The 23,362-nt window shown below is 43.3% G+C and overlaps 1 protein-coding gene across 4 annotated transcripts in view; it reads right to left on the bottom strand.

Annotated features, from left to right (window-relative positions):
• HOMER2 (homer scaffold protein 2) overlaps window positions 1-23,362 on the bottom strand; it is a 60,024-nt gene that overhangs the window by 15,952 nt on the left and 20,710 nt on the right. For all 4 annotated transcript variants that reach the window (XM_041468913.1, XM_041468915.1, XM_041468914.1 and 1 more), the window contains exons 2-3: window positions 21,254-21,410; window positions 5,549-5,680 (exon numbers count right to left, since the gene is read on the bottom strand). In XM_041468913.1, the coding sequence (XP_041324847.1) occupies window positions 5,549-5,680; window positions 21,254-21,410 (289 nt within the window). The remainder of the gene's footprint in view (window positions 1-5,548; window positions 5,681-21,253; window positions 21,411-23,362) is intronic.

Below are 23,362 nucleotides of genomic sequence, written 5' to 3'. Positions count from 1 at the left end.
TCTGCTCTGATTTTCTTATTACTTCCAAAAATAAAGGTATAAGACTTCAGATAAAGGCTTGAATGCTTCCTGTAAGAGGGATATATCAGACTGGGAGAGGTGAGGGAAAGGAAAACAAAGAGGGAAGGTAACAATCCCAACCTCTGTGAGTTGCTGTAGGACATCTGCTCCAAAGCCAGCCTGGCATTTTTGGAATACAAGTATTATCACAGCCAGTCAGGGTTGCAGGGCTTCAAACACTTTAAAAAGTGTTTAAAATTTTAAAAGGAGAATTACGAAGATGAAAAAGGTATAATACATAATTTGTTTTCAAAATTATGATGTATCTGTAAGAATTGGTAACTTTATCTTTCAGCAAAAACTGCTTGGTCTTGCTTGCCTGTGTTTTAAGAAATTTGAAATGCTAGAAAGGCAAGACATTTTAAAAGTAAAAAATATAAACAAATGTATTTATTGCAGGTTGTGACAAAAGGATTGCCATTATACTCTCGGATAATACAGAACACTTATTTACAAAAAAACTGTAAATAAAAGCTTGAAAAAAAACATCCAAATTTACAGTTGAAGAATAGAAAGATACATTATTCACTTAGCAATCTTGCCTTCTAACCTTGGATTTACAGCAGGTATTTAGCACGCTCTCTCAGTAAAATTTGGACTGTAGAGACTGATTAAACAAATCTTCTCCATTTGGTCTAAAAGAAATCTGGATTTACACGTGTAACACACACAAATGGCAATTTCCAACACACACACACATCACGGTTAACCCCCAGGGATGAGCACGTTCTGGAAGGTGAGTGATGCCCTGGGTGCACCCTGTGCTGCGTGGCAGTGCTGGTGGAGGAGGATGCAGCTCTGGGATCCAGCTGCTCCTGCACCACAGCTGCCATTGCACATGCAAGGCGTGTGCCCTGGGACGGCAGCAGCTCCAGCTGATGGCTTTGCAGTCACTACACGCACAAATGACTTGATTACCTCTCCAGCACTCCACAGATCGTTAGGAACAACCACATTACATTCGTGCCTTTAGTGATTGAACTCTAACTTTACACAAAGCATCTTTCCTGCTGTGACAGAGCAGCTATAACCAGCTGATTATTTCTAAAATATTATATCAACAGTAAGTTCCACATTTGTGTTTCTTGTGGATAGTGCAAGGCTGTTTTGAGTCTGTCTTTTATAATAAATCTTTCTCTTTTACGACAAATCTCTTCATCTTATGTATGAAAAATTTATGAGGGTTCTTCATGGATGATACGAAATATGAACAGACAAAAAGAATTGGGAGTGATCTATCAAATTTTATTTTGCAGCTATCTTCGTAAAGCACACAGGAGACTGCTGTGAAAAATTATGTGAGCTGGGAAGAAAAGGACGTTTTTCCACATTTCCATAATAAAAAATTGCATATGATTGAGCAAAGCTTATCTTCAATACTGACCCAATAATGACCTCATTGCATAAACGATGTCAGCCATGTCTCTAGTTCACCAACACATGTATTGAACACATTTGCATTTAGAAAGTGATTGCTGCTCTGAGAGGGGCAGTGCCAGCCCCAGCTCTGCAGCACTGCAACACCCACTGCACAGGAGCAGAGCAGGAGGTTCTGGAGCCACCCCGAGCTCGAGGCTGCCAGACAGTGTGGCACAGCCACAGGGCCAAATCACCAGGAGAAATCAGATTTCCCTCTAGTAACCAACTGCTTCTGCCCCAAACACAAATAAGTGGTAATTGGTATCACAAAATCATGCTCCACCTCCAAGGTCTAAGTTGACTTTGAGCCATCAAACCATTACAAAAAAAGGGAGCAGTTAATGAATGTCAAATTCCTAATAAAAAGTGTGTTCAGTAAATGAAAACTTGTTAAGTGTGGTCTCAAGGGGCAATGAAAATCTAAATACCCAAAACCAACTACAAGAATTCATCATGCTTCTCCTTAGGTCCATGCTTCCCCTCTGGCAAAGATCCCAAAATCAGCAAAAAAACCCCACAAAAACTGGAACAGGAGAGTTGCCAACTGAATACCACCCCAGCAGTCCATCATGGATTATAGGACGTGCCTTCCCATGCCCCAGGAAGCTGTGGGACTAAGCTGCAACACAGAGAAGATTTGCTGCTACCAACACTTGTGAAGCCTTTTGGTCAGGCAGCTGCAGCCATGAGCACTGCTTGATTAGGAGTCTTGGCCAGTGAAATTTAATGGGGACTCGAGGATGCTGCTGTGCATTGCACAAATTATTTAAAGGCTATTCAAATCCACAGTCAGTTTATCACCAGGAGAAATATATATATAAATATATATATTCAAATAGACCTCCTTAGCATTTTATACATTAAAAAGCATGACTTTTTTTTATGCATAAATTTTAAGCTCCTGGTCTGGCATTATATTTTATGTCTCCTACTGACAAATTGTGCCAGTATCGGATGAAACAGCTGCTCCCACCCAAAGCAGGCTCATAAATATTTCATCTCCCTCTGGGTTTGCAGCAGGCTGGGTGATGTGACAGCCCTGGGGAGCACTGCTGTGCCCTGACCCACAACACACACGAGCTTCTCCCGTGGCTCTCCTGGGACGAGCCCTCAGCACGGGGCAGAGGGGCTCCCAACAAGACTATTTACCCCAGAAAGTGCTCAGAAATTTGCTCTGTCCCAGCCAGGGCGTGTCCAGCTCTGATGCCAGCTGCACCAGTGGGGCTGTGCTGTGTGCTGGGGCAGGGCAGGCTCTGCCACGAGCTCGCTGCCCTGCAATGCAGTGATTGGCACACATAATGTGCAGGAGTGCAGAGAAATAAAGTCCAGGGCTTCCCAGGGGCCAGAGGCAGCTGCTTTATGATGTGCAAAGTCTGGCTTTACTGGGTTTCTCACCCGTATAAATCTTTGTCCCTATGCCCTTGACTACCTGCTCCTCATATATAGCACGGCTGCCTCAAAGCACCCTGAACGACAGCAGAAACCTTCCTTAACCACTTGGTGTGCAAAATTCAGCACCACCTGTGCAGCACCAGCCCTGCCTTCCCACCCCCACACACACTGTCCTTTCTGTGATTCCTGCCTCAGTTTGGCTGAAGCAACATTTGAACGATGCCTCGAGACCCTTCTGAGGCACAGGGGAGGGAAAGGAGGGTCAGCGAGTCCTGCACGAGGGGAAAAGGACCCTGAGAAGGACATCAGTTTTAAGCCCTGGGATTCTCCCAATCAATGGGAATGGTAATTAGGTTACTGGGTCACAGAACGCAGTTTTCATTAACAGCTCATGTTTAATTTGAACTGCTTTTCCCTACAGGTATGGATTAATGCTTTAAGTATCTCAAGAGAAGCAAAGCATTAGAATGAGGCAATATCTTTTATTAGGCCAAGCAATACACTTAAAAATGCAGGCATTTTTAGGCATGCTAACCTCTTCTCCTGCCTCATTATTTTCTGCTGCTTTCAACGGACATTTTTCAGCTTTATTTATTTATATTTATTTTAAGCCAGGGCTATTGATCTCTGGTTTAGGGGGTTTTAGTGTGCCCTTCCAATTCCTGACTAAGCACTTCAATTATTTCCTGTAAAATAGCAAGCTTTCATTTATATTTTTTGTAAGAGCATAATGATATTAATATAAAATGAAACTTGATTTTACTATTCCCAGTACACCTATATAGCTGTAATCTCACTCTCAACTCTGATCTTTCTTACTAATGGCTCAATAATTAAACTGAGAAGCACAGACAATAAAGAAGTATCTTTGTCCCATTGCTTTGCATGGTGATAATAAACCAGGTTTTCTTACATTTTTCAGCCAGGTAATGTCAGAGTTTTGGGGGTTTTTTTTTTTCTTTTTTAATAAATCAACTCAAGCTATTTTTCGAAGCAGCCCCCTTAAGCTCCCTCTCAATATTCTGACCAGAATAAGTCTTTCTGCTGATTTGGAAAGCCTTTCATGCAAGTAGAAGGTTGTATTTTGGGCAGTGGGCTCTTCAGCAGATCATGCAGTGCAAACAAATGTACAAAGTGACCTGGGAAGAAGCACAGCTGGGGCTGGTACATCACGTTATTCACACTCCAGACTGGCCATGTGAACATGACAAGCTGATACCAGCAATGCATTCCTTCTGAGTGGGTTTGATAAAGTCTGCAGAACATGGTAAAATTTCTCTGATTAGGGTCAAGGTCCTCCAAACGTACCTCCTGCCTTACTACAGTGAACTCAGTGCCTTATTTTATTATTTACCTCTCTTCTCCTGAGCCAGACCCAGCACCACCTGCTCCATGTGGCACAAGGTGCATGTTTAGCCCCAGTCTGCCACTGAGGCACCGTGGGGTCTTGTGCCATGTTACAGAGGTATAACTTCAGTAATCCAGGATTAAAAACTACTATCCAGAGGTGCTAATTCTCCCATTCAGTGTTCAAAGGCTGCATTATATCATGGTTATCTGTTACTCAAAAAAATGATTCCCCTAGGTCCTTTTTAATCCTTCTCTATTCCCACACATCTTATTAGCTACTATGAACAATTCTTTGCCCCAGGAGTGAAGAAAATGCATAGGTGAAATGAGCAGTCCTGTACACCTAAGTAAGCACCATAAAACATAACCATCTCCAACAACTCATTTTTAAACAAGCTTTGCACATCATGCCTTTATCATCCCTGAAGAAAAGATTAATGCCATGGCACTTTCACGGGCATCCCAAGTCCTAAAATAATTTAACATATGAAAAGTAAAATAACTTTTATTTTTAAGAAACACTTGCAAAAATGCAATTCTCTAGAAATTGCAAGAACATATTAAGACAGACTTACTAAAATAAATTCCTATAACAACTCGCTTGACAGGGAATTCCTTCTAGTGCAGTGCTCTGCCTTTGCTGCTTTAGACACCACAAGAAACACCTTCTCCTGATCCTTTTCTTATTAAAGCACAGGAGAGGACAGCAACCTGAGAGGCTGTGGCATGCCCAAGGACACCCTGCTGAGGTCACTTATGGAGCCCAGTGCCAAGCAGCCAATGCCTCAGGAGTCAAGTATGTGTGAGATAAGTAGGGCTTTTTACCACATGAACAAACAATCATCTCAGCTGCCTGATAAGCACTTGTCAAGACCACTACTTCAATGACAGAGCAGTATTTTCAGGTGCTGGTTATTCAGAACAAGAGGCTGCTCTAGCCTTTACAAGCCTGCTAATGTACTCAGTCCCTAGTCCAGGGAAGTGTTTCATTCATATCAAACTCAGGATGAGGGGTTTGCTGCTAATGCAGAGGCAGCTTTGTCAGCAAGCCTGACATCAGCTCTCCCTGGCTAGTCATCCCCTGCCAGCAGCAGCAGTGAGGGCAGTGTGTGCCACCCACAGGCAGTGGTAGTTCCAGAGATGGCAATTCTGGTAATTCCAGAGATGGTAACTCTGGTAATTCCAGAGATGGCAGTTCTGGTAATTCCAGAGATGAGCAACCTGTACTGCTGAGGAGGACCTGCAGTAACACACGGGTTGGAGATGTGCCACGCTGCATTACCAAGGAGCAGGACAGCCTTGGCAGCCATGCAGTGAGCCCTGTTACCTTTGTCAGCTGCTGCTCAGAGGGGAAGCCCAGCCCGAACACGGTGTTGGCTCTGCTGTCTGCCCACTGCCCAAACTTCTGCGACGTTTTGGTGAAGGTCATGTTTGGGGTGATGGTGCTGTTTATGATCACCTGGTCACAGACAGAGCAAAAAAACCAAAAAAGAATTAAAACGTGCAAGTCACATCGGAAATGCATATCCTAGCAACGGTATCATCCAAAGCAATTAGCAGTCTAAATTGGGAAATTGCTGTGTTTAGAAGATTTTTTTTCCCCAAAATAAAACAGTTGTTTTCTTGTCTTCATTCTTGCAGGAGTTCTGATGCTTTGTCTTGTTTTTCAAAGTACCATCACAGCTCTGCAGTTAAACGTGGCTGCAGGAACGTCACTGAACTCAAAGCAGGGTCAGGAGGAACAAAACTGCCCTGGCAGAAATGCAGATGCAAAATCCTTCTTTTTGCATTAGTAAACCATACAGCCACTGCCCCAGGAGGTGCCTGCTTGAGCCCTCCAAGCAGGGCAGCCCCCAGTAACACCTGGACTCAGACCTGAAGGGCAGAGAGATATTTCTGCATTTTTGCATTTGTCTCAGGCCTCCACAAGTAGCATGCCAGAGACATATCAGAAGTTTCAAACAAAGCCAGACAACAAAAAGCAAGACAAGGAGAAGCTGATAGCTTAACAGGTAGTTTAACTTGGGAGGGTGGTGAAGTGCATCACCAGCAATGCATATGCAGTATCAAATTTGGGCCTTGGAACAAATATTTTGCCTCTTTACACATGTTAACTAATATCTGCCTCATCACCAGCAACTCTAAAAGCAACAGTGGTCCTTGTAACTAAAGAAATAGCCAACAAGAGGAAGGCTGGTGGATGAAATCTTTGAGGAACTTAGTGGAGCAAATATAAAATGTAATCTTGCTAAGAGGAATGAGGTATATGTCAGTTCATTATCAAAATCTTATTTTCAAGATACATCATTATATTAGTCTAGCGACTTCTTCCCCTGGAAATTAATTCATGTACAATGTTCTTTCTGCTAGCAGAACAAGTGCTTTCTTTAGTAATGCGTACCATCATTTCCAAAATGCAAATTATGCACTAATTAAGCCCAATCTGTGGGACAGTTTAATTAACATGATCAGGAAGTATCCTGGCAACATCATTTACTATGTATTCCAAGCAGTTTTCTCCTAAGCTATCATTTACATTTAGCAAAAAGTGTGAATCAAATTTAGCAGAGGAAGAACCTCACTTGCTTCCATCCCGTCCCTGACTTCGGACCACTGTGCTGACACTTTCATTTGCTTTCTTAAAAATTACTCAACTGATTTCCCTCCTTTTGCATCATCACTTTCAAACAAACCTACGATTTTCTACCATTCCCCACCACTGGAAGTTTCACCAGAATCAAGACAGAGGAGAGCCAGGTGAGCGGTACTCCTGAAACTGTCCTTTGCATGGGAACAAACAGAGCAAGAAAGGGGGAGAGGTGACCCTGCCACCAGCACAGGTCAGCATCAACAACACAGAAGCTGTGGCTGCTCCATCCCTGGAGTGTCCAAGGCCAGGTTGGATGGGGCTCTGAGCAGCCTGGTCTGGTGCAAGGTGTCTCTGCCCATGGCAGGGAGCTGGAACACAATGATCTTTAATTGATCTTCCAGCCCAAACCACTCTGTCATCAGCCTTCAGGGTCACACACCTCCTTGAGTGGCCAGTGCACAGACAGAGGTAGGAGCAAAGCTGCCCAGATGTGTTCTCCTCCAGCTACGTTGTACCATAGGAACAGCCGACATAAAATCTAAATGTTATTTCAGCAATGTAAATTAAAAGAAAATCAGAGGTTTTATGCAAGGGTTTGACAATGCAAAGGGACTGTGATAATACAAGGATTGTATGGTACAGAGAGCCAAAAGAACAGGAGGAAAAGCTACCACCAACCCCAAAATTCAGGGTGCTTTCCAGAAACTTTAAAGAAAGTGCTATATGTATATTTCTGCTTTTAAAATATCCTACATCAGACAGATGAACCACTTGCAAATGTCTAGCTTCTCAAATTACAGAATTTATTTTAAAAACTAAAAACTTCCCAGAAATTTCAAGTCATAGAAAGTATTATTTCAGTCCTGCTGTGCCTATCAACTTTGAGATCTGGGGGGAAAAAAAAAAATAAAGTGACCAGTTTGACTGAAAGGCAAAAGCTTCACTCACTGATAGCTGACCCTGAGTAGAATAAAATTCCTCCATACCTCCTACAATAATCACTGAGAAGATACAAACATATTAAAAAACCACACTAAAGTTATCTTTTACAAGACAGTTCAATATTATGAGACGTGATAAAAGCAATAATGAAGGCTGCAAACTTTAAACCAAGAACACCTTATTGAGCAATTATGAAATGCACTACATTAGCTGAGCACCTTAGGAGTTAGTTTTTTTCCATGGCCAGTGGAGAATCCAAGGAAAGGCTGAGGTGAGCACACACCTCTGAGAAACTGACAGTTCAACTGTTAAATTTACAATTAGCTGCTGTTAGTGAAACTGCCTGGAAGCTGTCTCTACCTTTCCCCTTAAATCCTCCTCTGCCAGTCAGGCACTCCAGAAATGCTGCATTCCTACAGAGAAGTGAAAACCTAAGTAGAAGCTTAGGAGATTAAATCAGAGCTCATGTTTCTGTGAGTTCAGAGGAGACGGATGCTGTGGGTACATCACGCTTATTCACCTGCTCCTCCTGCCCATCCTCACCCCATCTGCACATTCACTCCCCAGATCTGGCCATCATTTCAGAGCAGCGACACCCCACTGGCAAGGGAACAATCGCGTTGGCTGTGTTTAGGAGAAAGAAAGGCTGCTGTGATTTCAAAGAACAATGAACACTGAGGCTGGCAGGTGCTCCTGCCAGGTAACCCAGCCTGTCCCCACTCCCGTGGCAGGGTCACCCCTGGCTACGTGGGACCAGCAGGAGAGTGCTCCCCACCACTCCTCCATCCCCTGGGCACATGCTCTCAGCTGGGGCAGGAGGCAGGGGGAAGTATTTGTGACCACCACAATGGGAAAGGTCAAATAAACTGGGAAATTTTTCTTTTTCTTCTTTTTTTTTTTTTTTGTGAAAGTATGAGCCAGAATTTTCAAAATTCAAAAGAAGGAGAGAAGTAAAAGGGCACTATTCTGCTGCAGGCAGGATGAGCCATCAGGCTCTTTTCCATCCCTACCTGAAATCCAGCATGATAATTCTATAAGAAAAGGCCACTCATCAATTCAAATGAGCCCTTATGGAATACTTTGCATTTGGTCTTCATTTGTATAATACACACACAATGAAATTCCAGCTGCACCATAAAATGGAATAAACTTGTGGACTTTCATCCAGGATAATGGATTCAGAAGACAAACTACTCTCTAATCAAATGCAATCAATCCCTGAAGTGGTTAAAGAGTTCTCCCTAAAGACAAAGGCAAAGAGAAGTATAATATAATAAGCACCTTCCAGAATAATAAACCCATTCATCATACTCACTTGTCTACATGTGGTTAAAATAAAATCTGCCTTTGCGCTCACCTACACGCATATGCATCAGATGGCAAACATTCCTGATACACCTGCATGAGCCAAGCAAAATCTCATACTAATTTCACTTCCTTTGGGAGAAAATCAAACCTGAGAGCTAAATTTTTATCTGAAGGTGACACAGAAGTATGTTCACAGCACAAGGTAGTGCTACCTCACCCTAAATGACTCCAGACATTTAGGAACGCACTGGGTGCATTCATCAGATAAAAGTGAATGCAAATAGGCTGGTGTAGAGCAGAACATTCATGGGCTGAAACACACCCATCCTGCTGCCTTCCCACCGAGAGAAACTGCCAAATAAATCAAGAAGGAAGAGGTCACAAGACGCCCTGAGTGCGTAGAAGGAGAAAAACGTGCTGGCAGCTCCTGCTGCTCACAATGTACGAGCAGAGCCCACAAATGCAGCTGCTGCTTCTTTTAGGGGAACACTTCCAGTATCTGAAGGGCTCCACTCCTGCACACCCTGTAGCACAGCAGTGCACGGAGGGGAAAAGCCCGTGTGGCTCCTGGAAACGCGCTTCCCAGGCTGCTGCCCGGTGACACAAGGTGAGCAGGCAGCTGGGGCACACGGGGCTGGCTCCAGTGCACACCCTGATCCCATCAGCCTTGCCAGGCTCACAGGAGGGAAAAGCTGAGAGAGAGCAGCTCCAAGAGAGGAGAGCAGTGAGTGCAGAGGGCATCTGGCACAGCCACTGGCACAGCCCCCAGGAGGAGGAGGAGGAGGAGGATGGACACAGCAGGAATCTGCCAGGACACGCACCCAAGGGGTGATGAGCCATGTCAGCCAGCCCTGATGGCTTTCCAGCTTTTCTACCTTTTCTACCTTTCACCAGCCTTTCTACCTAGGAAAAGACTTGAAATAACAGCTATGAAATAGCTAATAAATGTATTGGCCAATGTATTTTCAAACTGTGTTAAATTAAATCAGAAAAGGACACCTTATTCTGGGACAAGAGTGCCAGATTAGGAATTATTCTGGAATTTCCCCTTTAAATTCACATCACCTGTTACTCTGAAATAATCACACCTCCAGAAAAGCCCCAAGGCTCCAAGCCATAAGATCTGCTCCTTAAGACTATACTAAAATCTCCCCATTTCATTTTCACACCTCTGAATATGTGCTTCCAGTTTGCAGCCCTTGTGAAATTTAATTTCCTCAACCCACCAGGCTGCTAATCTTCAGTAAAGATGTATCCCAGTCTAAAAACAGAATTGCAGAAGGAAAGAAGCTGCTAATCCTCTGGCCATAGCTATCACAGGCTCAGCAGGTTCTTCCAGCTCATCAAGTCGACATGAATCAGAAGGGCTTGTGACACAGGATGTGAAGATGAGGAGTCAGAGGTGGATTTACAGACAAATTTTATTCCAAATATTCAGCAACATTTCTGTGGAATTAGCCCACCTACATTTCCATGATCTGTATTATCCTTTACACCATCTACCACATTTCCTACCTGTGCCTCTAGACAGAATGTAACATTTTTTCACCAGGATGTTACTGGTGATAAACCACTCGTCTCATTTCTAGTCCTAGAAAGCCTGTGTGTACACACACACACACACACACACACACATTGTTAATCAAGACTTTGGCAATAAATGGAAAAAGAGAGTCCCTTGCTGGGACCACCAAGCTGAGTAAAGCCAGGGAAGCACAAAGACACACACAAAACCAAGAACAGCAATGGCACTTGTAGCTTTGCTTTATCTGCCCCAGACACCGACATGGCACTTTTCCTGGGACAGGCTGAGGGTATGGAATAACTGGCCTGGGAGCACTGTAAGTGCACATTAAGAAGAGCACAGAGTTTCTCCACTCTGCTGTTCCTCCTGCCACTCTCCCCGTGGAGCACAAGGGGAACAGCTCAGCAGGCACGGCCGGCACAGCCACTGCCAGGCTCTGGCTCTGCTTCCCCTCCACTCACCCACACTGCAGAGAGCCTGGCCTGCTGCTGCTTTGCAAGAATTCCTGTTCTACACAGTTAGCCAGGACAGCAGCTATTTCAGCCGTCACTGGACTCCAAAATCTCCCACTGCCACACCAGCTGCTCCTGCTGGAGGTGGGAGTGGAGAGGAACCGCAGAGGTTCCAGCAAAGAGGGAGACACCAGGACATCCTGCAAGACACACAGCACTCGCTGCAGCCCTGGGCATTTCCCTCCCATCCTGAGCTCCCTCTGCAGAACAGGGACTCCTTGTATGGGTAAAGCCTCTCATGTGCTGCTGCTGCTTGTTTTATGGGGAAAAGGGCCATTTCCATACTTGCACATAGTGCTTTTTTTCCTCTTAAATTGCCTTGCATCCCCAGGATAATTCCATGAATTATGAGGTTCATTTTTAACCCCAAAACCCAACAAATCAAAAAAATTTCCATACAATTTTTGTTCTTCTTCATAAATAGAGATGTAAAAATAGCCCCCCCAACAAAAGGACTAATAACTGTCTTTCCTCTGATAAAATACCTCTGTTACAAAGGCCTCACTAAGAACCTGTCTAAATGCAACAAAAGTGGTTCATGATTGTGTGAATTCTATTAAGTAAATCTCCTGCTACACCTACTCCATTGCTCTTTTTCTTCCCAAGGTAATTAACATCTCTGCAGAGTTGGCTTCCCACCTCCTCCATCCAGTCTAAATCTCTAAAATCTCCTATTTTTGCTTTGACATCTGACTAGAATTTTTTTTTCCTTTTAGGCACAGCACACACATCCACCCACCCACACGATTCAAAGCACCAGCAGCTGTTTCATGAAGAAAATCTACAGCAAGGGTTTTTAAACCCTTTGGAACAAATTGTTACCCAGGAATTTCATGCAACAATTTACAAAATATATAAAGCAAGATGCTTGCATATTATTTTCATACGAGAAATAAGATTCCTAACTTATCACAAAAAGGTAGAAGGATACAGTGGAGACTCTGTTTTTTTTGTTTTTTTTTTTCCTAGTGACTAATATTGGGGTGAGGGAGAAGGCTGCTTTGACTACAATTATAAAAAATTATAAAACTTCCCATAGACATATCATATTTACATTTTGGATGATTTAATAAAAGCATTGTGTGCAGTTTAACCACATCCCTAAGTTAATTATTTAAGCACTGATCATTTTCTGCATTCTTCAAGTTTATGACAAGAGCCTCACTGAAGGCTGAAGGTCCCTCCTGAAAGGCAGGAATGGTACAACCACACAGCATCCTTGAAGACTCCTGCTCTTTAACAGCCTACACACCCTGGGAGTGGTCAGCAATAGGATAGCTTAGTTCCCCTACAAAATCTGGAAAAACTGTCCCTTGGCATGAGCAATGGCCATGATGGACAGGTATTTTATTTTTAGGAGGTAACAGGACGTTCAGGTTTCTTTACAAAGACACCACAGGGTTTCAGAGACCTCTCTGGCACGTTCAGGTCCTCATCACACTCCAGTCTGGTGATCAGAAATCACTCTGAGTGGGCCAGTTACTGAAACACTAGTTTTGGCACAGCTTTTCTGAGTAATTTTACAGAGGGGTTTTAAAAAGGAAAACTCCACCAGTAAAATCTATCTTCCCTACTTGCTGGTAAGTGCTGCAGTAAGTGACCCTCATCGCCGATTTGTATCTTCTCTTTTTAGTGAGTAACAAATTTGATTTCTGCAAAGGTCTTTGCAATCTTGTGGACTCAGCTGTGTGTGGTCTTTCCAGAGCCAGTGACAAACACACACCACACACGTAACAAGCAGAAAAATGAGCCAGATAGGAACAAACAGTGGCAGATGTGCTTCTGCTCTTCTGTCAAGGATACAGCTGTTGACAGCACTCTGGTATGTTTTCTCCTAAGCTTACTAACCAGCTTCTGAAGGATTTACTTCCAGAAATAATCCAGGAAATGAACTGAGAATTTTTCACATTTCAAAGTTAATAACTTGGAAAGAGATTAATATAGAAATGTTTAAGTGGTATGAGATCTACAGCTCTAGACTTTAATTTTTTTCTAAACCAGAACACAACCTCAGGAGATGGTCATGATTTCTGGTTGATTCAATCTCAAGTGACCCACCAAATTTCATGGCATTTACTTTGCTCCCTTTCCCAGCTTTTGACAAGCTCACTTTTTCATCTGGAGTTCTAGGTGTTTTTTGTGCAAACATTTTTAACTTTTCCTTCTACTCTTGGCTCATCTGCACCAGTATTACTAGTTCTGAAACTCCTATTGCAGCTAAGCCCTAACCATTTTTTCTCATCCTCTGAATACTCAAAGACCTGTTCACACAAGTGCACCCAATAAAACCAGTTCTAGCTATCTAAACCTGCCTTAGCAACTGTTGGACAATTCTCCTGCAGACACAACTCCAGGCAATGTCCTTTCCTCCCAGTTATTAAACCTGCACCTCCCCTCAGCCTGAATTTCTGAATACTTGATATCACCTTAAGCAAACAAAAGATGATGCAAGTGAGAAGTCTCATCCTTGGCTGACAGCTCTGCTTCTCCTTTCTGCTCTATTTCTCCCCCACCAAATTCCAAAGAAAACCTTCTCAAGTTTGAATGCTTAGAGAGAAACCAAAACTCAAGCAGCTTTAATTAAGCCAAGTACATCCCTAGCAGAGACACCACAAATATTTTCAGACCATCAGAGACTGTTGTTTTCCTCAATTTCATTCACTCTTCCTTCCAAGATGTCTTTGAGAGGAGTATGAAATCCTGGTCTGCGGAGCAAAGGATCCAGCACACACCTCAGTGTGCTCACCCCAGACACTGATCCTTGTTAAAATGTCCATTTCCTTTCCTTCTTGAGCCTGTCCTACTCCAGCTTCCCCTAACCCCAACATTCCCACTTGCCTTTCATACTGCACAGGTCCCTTTGGAGCTCGGGGCACACCCCACACCCCACGCAGCCCCTCCTGCCTTGCCCCTGGCTGCAGGGCTGCTGCTCGAGCCCCAGAGATGCAATCCCTGCCTAGGAGGCATCAGCATCACCCACTGATGGCAATTTCTCCTTAAACTGAGAGTTCACTCTGAATCATCCCAAGTGAGGCTAAAAAAAAATCTGGAAGTTGCACCGCCACAACTCTAACACCTTTAAATGAAATCAGAAAATAGCTATTAAAAGTATTAATTATTTACTGCCAGTTGTTTCACTGTCTGAGCGAAGGACAGTTCCAGAGCAGGTTAGGCTGGTGGGCTTTGCCTCAGGCCAGGACAGATATTCTGCTTTCAGTGTGATCATTGCACAAAATGAAGGAGAATTCTCTACAAAGGAGCAGCTGCATCTCAGGGAGCAGTTCCATCCAGTTCCAGTAGTCACAGAACAACATGACCAAAAGGCACCACAAAAAGCAGCTTGAGATTCCTCAAGCATCTTCTACAAAGTCTTTTGGTTAGCACTACTGGTACCAGAACATGTCTCCAGCAGATGAGCATCATTCTCCAGCAAGGCCTGGGAAATCTGAACCAGGAAAAGCACAAAACACACCTGGTGAGACTGATGAAATGACACCAGATTATTTCAAAGGCTGTAGTTTGGATTAACAGTATATACACACTGATACTATTCTAGTTCTGTCCCAGTAAAATTTGTATAGCCTATTCTTACATGTTTTATTATCTGTTTGGGGTGGTCCTGTGCAGACCCAAGAGTTGAAATTGATAAGCCTCGTGTGTCCTTTCTAACAGAGGATATTTTATGATTCTGTAATTACATAATGTATATAGGAAATCATAAACCCACAACTAATGTTTTTACTTAATAGTCATCTCAGTAGGATAAAAGCAATGAGATGTTTATTGTAACATGCACACAAACTGTGCACGCTGGAAAACAGGACTATGCACTAAAATTGTATTTTATACCATATTTTGAGTATAATTTTTATATAGGGCATCCTATAGATATAGATAGGTTCCATCTGCTGACTCTGGCATCATCTACAGTGCTTAAATTCACGTTGAAATTAGCCCAAATAGTTCATGAAACAACACACTATGATAAAGAGGGGATGAAGGCCATCAAATATGCTTAAATTTCTGTATTACAGTAATCAGCCAGACCAGTTTGGAAATCTTCTTTTACAACACATGGGCAAGAAGGCACAAACACTGGATCAGTGAAATCAGACCTTCAGAGGTCAAAACCTGGACTCCTCTGCACTGGTTTGCCCTAATGCAGTGCCACCCTTCAGCAGTGTCACATGCTGCCTTTTGAGGAAAGGCCACCAGAGTGTCACACGCTGCCTTTGGATGAAAGGTCCTTTCCATGCTGGTTCTGTGTCAGACATCACAGTAATCCTGAGCTCACACTCCTCCCCCCACCCAAGCCCTGTTTTATGGCTGGCACACTTTCTGGGACCACCAGAAAAGATTTCCCACCTGGCCTGGAAGAAACTGAAGGGCAAAAACAGCATGGCAGAAGAAGTTTTAATCTCTTGGTGGAAAAAAAAAAGCTTCGAGAAGACGGAATAAAAAATATTTTATTTTAATCAGATTTTACTAGCAGGGACTCTCTGGAAATCATAGTCATGCAGTCAGCAAAATAATTTTCAGGGTGAAGAGTGGGACCTCTTAGCATCTGAGCAGGCAAAGGGCAGCTGGCTGGGACTGCAGCGGCACCACCCTCCTCGGGGTACAGCACACAGCACTCCTGACAAGCAAGGGCCAGAAATAAAACTAGGGCAGGCAAAACTAGAAATCAAAGAATCTCCCTCCCTTTGACAAAACACACACAAATACCCTCACCCACACCTTTCATAGCATTTCAGGATTTATCTATAGACATTAAAAGAAAAGCCAACACACCACTTTGTAAGGTCACTTTTAATTTACTTTTACATCCCTTTATCTTTGGCTACCCAAGGCTGTAAAACATCCTCTGCAGTTCCACTACAAAACTATTAAACCTGAAAAATTAGGTAGTTAAAAACTTAGGTATTTAAGAGAAGGCAGGCATTAAAAAAAAACCAAAACACCCTATATCAGTGCACTTAATTCATCGGGTGTGGGGTCTGGTGAACACACACTGACACTCTGAATGCCAAGTGAGAAGCCAATATTTTGATTGTTGCTGCCACACATTATCACAAATCATACCCATGAGGTCCTAGAGGCAGAGTTAAATGCTGCCACACCAACGCAGACCCCTGGTGAGGTACACACTGCCAGAAGCCTTTCATAATTCAGTGCCAAAAATTTTGTAATATATAAATTACTTGGTAGGTTTTTTCCTGTGAAAGAGTTGCTGTTGGTTTAATGGCTGAATTTACGTCAGTGGAAGAAAAAAGAAGAATGAAAATATCTAGTCAGATAAAGGAATTTCATCTGTGGTACCATACCCTGTAATTGTTTTCCTCTGAAAGAAAAGATTCTGAAATCTAAGAGTCACCTTTTGGCAAAATACTCTAGGATATTTTTAACAACTATGCCTTAAAATAATTCCTTTTCCATGGGCAAAGAAAAAGATCTGTTTTGAGCCTCTGAACACATCACTGGAAGAACTCAATTTCCTCTTTGTGTGCTGAGGACACCTGCCTCCAGTCGTGACAAGAAAAGTGTGGTTATAAAGAGGTGGGCAGCTATTACATTAGGTAGCAATTAGTTCCCTGGGACAGGAACTGGGAAAGCCAGGAATACATCAAATATTAGCAGATTTACATAGCAGCCCTTCTTACCTCCCTAAATATCTCTGCCACAGGCTGCTGGGGCTGTGTCCCTGCCAGCTGCATTGTCCTCTGTAAATCACACTGTCCCCTGCTAGATGCCACTTGATCAAACAGCTTCATCACACCATGTAATGCACTGTATTCACTTTGGGGAACACCATGTGAATACTGATTGGCAAAATTTGGCCCATATTCTTGTTCTTACTAATTGCAATTTACTTCAGAAACAGACCCACTGATTTTGCTTTCCCAGCACAGCAATTTTTCTGGTTCTCTCTTCAATACTTTCACACACTTATGCCCATCTTAGCTGCTGATCTCCAATATTTGAGGTAATTACCAGGTAATAAATTCTTAAATGAACTAGTAACTGGGAATGAGTGTCAGCTGACTGGCTTTTTCCTCTGAAACACAGTCTTTATTTCTTTATAATGCATTTTCCACAATCACTCTTGCAATGTAGTAATCTTTTAAAGCCTGATTTTAATTTTTTTCCTAGTCATCTGTTTAATCATCTCTCAGAGACAACTGGGGACTGGCATCTGTGATGACTCTTGCTGCGTCACTTCTCTTTGCTGCTGCCAGCTCAGTATGTCTCACTATGCACTTTATTGCTGGCTATTAATTTTTAAGCTAGCTTTATGTTCCTTATTAACAGCTCATTTCTCAAAAGAGAAAAACGATGTTGCTGCAATCCCAAGTTTTACAGAAATACAACATGAGCATCTGAGAAGAGGGCAGAGGCTTGTTTCTGAGGGATTATATTTCCATCTCAAATTCCTTTCCCTCTTCTCTATACTGTTTGGATAACACGTAATTTCAGTTTATAAAAAATAAATAAACCCACCAACCATGTACTATCATGTACTATCATGCATTATTCCTGAGGATGACAGAGGCTATTGGTCTGCATAATTTTTATACTGCCAAACTTCCTTTTTGCCTCCAAAAGGCAAGCCAGTGTAGGTCACTTTTAATGAGAAGCCCTATGTGTGGCTTTCCCCACACACTGCACAGCAACTGGGCACTTACAGCTTCATGTTCTCCCTGCATCATCACTGTATTTTGTCTCCTTTCAACAGGGCTGACTTTTGTCCACAACACTGGGCACTTTCATATGGTGAAGTCTCCTGGCTGCCTCATTAACTTTGAATCAGTGTGTGCCCTTGCATTTTACTGTATCATTTCTTCCAGCATTCATTATGCTGCAGTTAGCCTCTAGCTAGAAACTTCTTAAAACATGATGAAATTACTTGCTTAACAACATACAAGTCAGTTATAAGGCAATTAAAAGATATACTGATCTATTCCCTTGTTTGGTCATGGCATCTTGGTTAAGATCACAGCACATTCTCATATGGCATCTGTGAAATCTTCTGCTATAAATTGTAAGCTCCTGTCCACAGCACCTGTTTTTCTGTGAAAGACACAGGAATGAGAAGAGCTGCTGTCTTTAGCTTTGCAAACACGAGGAATTGAAGTGGTACAAGCTGTGCTGAATCCAGGGTTTCCTCTCTGCAGGGCTTCATTCCCCAGGTATTTTAATGGATTTGTTATTGGGATGGGAGAATTTGAAAGAAACCTGGCACCTGCAGGCAAATGCTGTCTCCTGGCTGGCCTGCATATTGGACTCCTGAATACTCCTCTGCAAGGGAAGAGTTAAACTCCCTCGACTTCACTCTGCTTCCTATCTTTGCCCCACTCTCTTTCTGTTCCATTTTTCTCACCACCTCCATGTGCAGCACCCAGACTCTCCTCCCCTTCCCCAAGGGGTAAGGCAAAGGCAGGGTTCCATTGAACCAGGCAGCAGAGCCAGGCAGCTCCTCTGCCAGCCAGGCTCACAAACTGAGTTACCAATAAATGTGGGTACCTTAAACACATGGGCTCAGCAGTTCCCTTAAGCCCATTGCTAAATCCTTCTGCTCCCCTCTGCCCTGCACCCCGGGGCTGTGGGGACAAGGGACAAGGAGGAGATAGGGACAGGCTGCACCTGCTGGGAGAAGAGAGGATGGGACTGAAGGACAGGGCACTGCTCAGAGTCTGGACCTCTGAGGACAGCAGCAGCTGCCTGAGAAAGCCACTCCTGCAGGATCACAGCCCATCAGGTCAGAGCTGCACCAGGAGGGAAGAACTCTTCAGGGTGACACTGCCCAGCCTGCCCTGCCCTGCCACAGCAGAGCTCACGGGCTCCAGCAGCTCCAGGCTCCTCCACACACTGGCAACTCAGCACTGCCCAGGGGGACATGCTCAGTGCTGCAAGGAAAATCAAGCTTATGCAACCAGGTAATGACCAATATGTAAGTGAAGTACCCTGTATTCTTGATCTCTTCAATATATTTTTACCATTAGTATGTAATGTCAACAGAAGGTAAAAAAAAGAACTGCAAATTAATCCAATATCTTCATACAAGTTGGATTTAACTGAAATTCCTCTGCAAGCAAATGTGAATCATATATGTTTGTCTAAAATAAACTGTTAGAACAGCCCCTTTGCAGAGCAGACAAGGATGGAGAGTTGTAAGAGATACACATCCTTCATCCCTGCCTTCCTTCTAGGGCAAAGTCCCTCCATTTACGTGAACTTCAGCTTTTTTGTCCTTGAAGCAGACATAACTTATGCCCACAGTGATGCTGTCACATTAATCCATCTGGTATTTGCCAACACATGGAAGACTATTCTAATGAGATGTACAGAAAGCAGGGCACCATCATCTGAAGCTGTCTATATTCTTCCTTACAGTTCTACCCAGTTTCATTTTTGCCTGGAAAAGTAGGTCAAGACACTAAACAATAGTTGTTTGAAGGGAAAAATGCAACTTTTAAGTTCTTTTGGCATAAACACCGGGTTTTTTCCCCAATTAGCACTCTTAAAATGGACAGGCAGGGTCATGGGACTCTCCAGATGTGAGCATGAAGGCAACATCTATTCTTGACCTGTTCCTTAATCAGCAAAGATTCAATACAAGAGGAATAAATTATGTGGCCAGCAATTGATTCTTGCTTGGGAAGCCCCAGGGGAGAATTCTAATCATGGCAAGCTCACCTTCCTCTGGGACATGTCAAAATGGGGGGGAATGTTCCTTCTGAGCGTCTTCTGAGCAGGTGACAAAGCAAAGCTTGGCTGCCCAGCTTGTTCTGTGCACACACTTTGCAGTTCTGGGCAGGACCTCTGGCTGTGGCCACACGCTGCCCCTGCAGCTCCCTGCCACATGCAGTAATTACTTTGTTTTCATTAATTGGTCTTAATGCATGCATGCACACCCACAAATCAAGCGAGCCGCTGCTGTGAGTGCAGCAGCTTTGGCTTGGAAATTGCACTTGCCAGGGCTTGCAAAGCCACCAGCCCAGCAGCAGCAGGCTCAGCACGAGCACATCTGGGGGGCTCAGCTTCCCCAGCAGGCTCAGGGGCTGGGTGTGCCTGCTGCACACTGCAGCATTCCTGGGAATGAACTCACTGCCACAAACAGCTTCCTGATGGGGAGCTATTAATGCTGTACTGGTGTCAATGAAACATTACCATCAATTAAAGCAGGCAGTATGGCAGATTTATAAGCCAATATGTAACCAAATATAGCACAGGAGATGTTTGGAAAAACAAGTATGGGAAACAGGCATGACAAATAGAAAAGCTTTATTAAGGGATGATTTCTGTGATCTCTATCTCCCAGAACAGTGATATTTTAACATCCTTATCCAAACAGGAACACAGATAAACAGGCTGTACACTCATCTTGTTACCCTGTGGTTTGTGCTCTGACAGAAATGACCAATGATTTTTGTACATGAGCAAAATGTTTTCATTTCTATCTCTGACTGGGGTCTGCTAGGGCAAAGTTGTCACCCATCAAGTGACTTTGGAGGGACTAATCAGAGGGATAAATGTAGTTTGTAATAAAAACAGTTGTCTGAGCAACCTATTCAGACCAACCAATTTGATTCTTACAGCAAATACTTGAGCAAACTCTCTGGTAATGCAAAACAAATTAACAAATTAGGTTGGGGGAAGAGCCTTCATGCCTAACTTGTCACCTAAGGCTTATGAACTCCAGTGTGAAAGCTTAAGAAAATTAAGTACTAAACTGTAAATAGTTCAGCCAGGCAAAAGTGAAAGTGCAGCTGACGTTTATATTAAAACCTATAGTCTGCATGTATCTGTCTCCTTGGGGTTTTTTTAAAAAGAACATGTTTATCACCAAAAAGACCTCAGCCTTATCTACCCTGACATAGATGGCAGTATCAGATACCATGCTACTGACTCAATTTGGACACTTAAGGTTCTCAGCTCACTTACCATGAAGTCAAACTCATCCGAGATAAAATCAACTAAGCTGGGCAAAATCCCTTTTAGGGTGCCCTGTGTTTTTCCAGTTATCACTACAAGTCTCCCTGATGGATTATACACAAAATGGAGTGTTTATAATATTTAATGCAGCCCCAGTGTGTGCTGAGGCAGGGCTGACAGTCCCCCACTCTCACAGACACGCGCCAGGTCCCCAGCTCCTACCTTGGCTCCGTCCACACTGATAATCCGATAGCTGTTTCTCGTGCTGTCATAGAAGTAGGAAACAGTTACAGCCTGCTTGCTTGCAGGAACCCAGTTCTTCTTCGTGCTGGGGTCAATTTGGAAGACATGGGCTCTGGTGGTGAAGATGGGCTGTTCTCTGGAATAGGGAGGGACAGGAGAAATGGATGTGAGAAGTGAGGAGAAGTGAGTCTGCGGAAGGTGAAACGTCCCAGAGCCCAGCCTTGAGCAGGCACACTGAAAGCACAAGGCAGAGGGCACCTGGCAACCCCCCAGAAGAAAAGACAGAGCAGTGACACTGCCCAGCCACACTCCAGCCTTGAGTACCTTTCCTTGGCACCACTAAGTGACATTCAGCACCCTAAAGTTACTGCCATAGCCCAAGAAACAACTGGCTTTTTTCTCCCCATGTTAAACTACCTCAGTACTCATCTATTCCTCAAAATATTTCCAGGAAAGGACATTCACATGCATTCTTTCTTTCTTTCCCCATCCACATATTTTGCCAAAAGCAGCAAATGCCCCAGCTGGATTTCCTCCTGCTGACATCCCTGTGAACTGCTACTACAGCCAGGGCTCCTCTGTGGGTGCACCAAGGACTCCAGTGACATACAGGCATGGTATAATTACTGAAATATTAATCTCTCTCCTCAGAATCCCACTGTTCTGTGGATGTGCATGAAAATTTCATTAGATGCAAACCAGTCAATCAGCCTGGGAAGTGAGGGGGGAAAGAAACAGCACCAAACTCCAGTGCTGATGCAGACATGGCCTGTTCAGCTCTCAGTGATGCAGCACCCTGGCACCCTGCTCCTCACCACCAGCCTTCCTTGGATGCTGCTTCTCCTCAAGGAGCCTGTGCACACAATGGAGGGGCTTTGTTTTACCCTCAGTGTGTGACCAAGCAAAGCACACAGAAAAGCAGAGAAGACTCAGACCAAAAGAACCAAATGTGATACTTACAAAGTCATCTCGGTTAAAGATCAGGATTAAGCCTTTCTTAAATGCCATAAAACTAAATTCACCACCAACCATACCTTTAATCCAAGTGTAGCAGTAGATGTGAACTGCAAAGCAAGCTCTACTGAGTGGTTATACACATTTTCATGCTTTTGGTTTTTAAAAGCCGCATTATATAACGTTTTATATCAAGTGTACCATTCAATATATTCTTGTCCCATCCAAAATATCACATCATGAACAGGTAATTGACAGAACTATGACAGGATCCAAAACCAATGGTACTACAATGGACCTACCACCCAGAAATTTAAATTAAAATCGAGGGGAGTAAATTTGCAAATATCAAACAGATGAAGTGATTTAAGAGTACAATTAGCTCAGGAAAGATGAAGTAAACTTGCAAAGTCCAGCAAGACCTCAGGAGGGAGAAAATGAAAGAGTGGTTTTCTCCTTGCAAGACTTACACAAAGTTCTACATTTTTCCAGGGGCTTGCAGGTTTCTGGACAGACAGCTGTGCTGAACCATGTAAAATACTTACTCAAAATAAATTGAAATGACAATGGGACTGTCATATTACAGCTGTCAAAGAGTAGCATTTGCTTCAGTTCTCCCTTATCAGTAACTTGCTGAACCCAGCTCTCATTTCACAGGCCAATATCGATGCCATCCTCAGCTGGGTGGAAAGAAGGGGCAGGTTTCCTTAACATTTTAAATACTTTCCTTATCCATTACACAGGATTAGCATTGTAACACCTACAGAGGCCATGGAGTCTGTCTATAATAAGAAATTCATGGAGGGGAAGTTTCCCCCAAGCTGTTTACTGTCTTTAAAGATGTATATTCCTTGAGTGAAAAATAATTTTGGAATTTTTTCGCCTTTAAAAAGTTCTATATTTTCAGTTGACTAAAACCAAGGTAGTACGACCTAATATTGTAATCTAAATATGTTAGGAATTTTCCTCCATAAAAACCTATTCCACAAACAACTTTAATTCTCTTACATTATCTTAACTACACCAGAAAACACTGTTAAAACTACGCCTGGCTGCGCTGCAGCAGGGGCAGTAAGCACATAAAGTAAATCTGGAGACAACAGAAGTAGAATGAGGGCAAAGGCCCCACAAATA

The sequence above is a fragment of the Pyrgilauda ruficollis genome, unplaced genomic scaffold (assembly GCF_017590135.1).
Source record: "Pyrgilauda ruficollis isolate IOZ18807 unplaced genomic scaffold, ASM1759013v1 scaffold23, whole genome shotgun sequence".
In the NCBI taxonomy this organism is placed as follows: domain Eukaryota; kingdom Metazoa; phylum Chordata; class Aves; order Passeriformes; family Passeridae; genus Pyrgilauda; species Pyrgilauda ruficollis.
The sequence above is the reverse complement of the archived record's forward strand: the minus strand, read 5'-3'. Positions and strand labels throughout refer to the sequence as shown.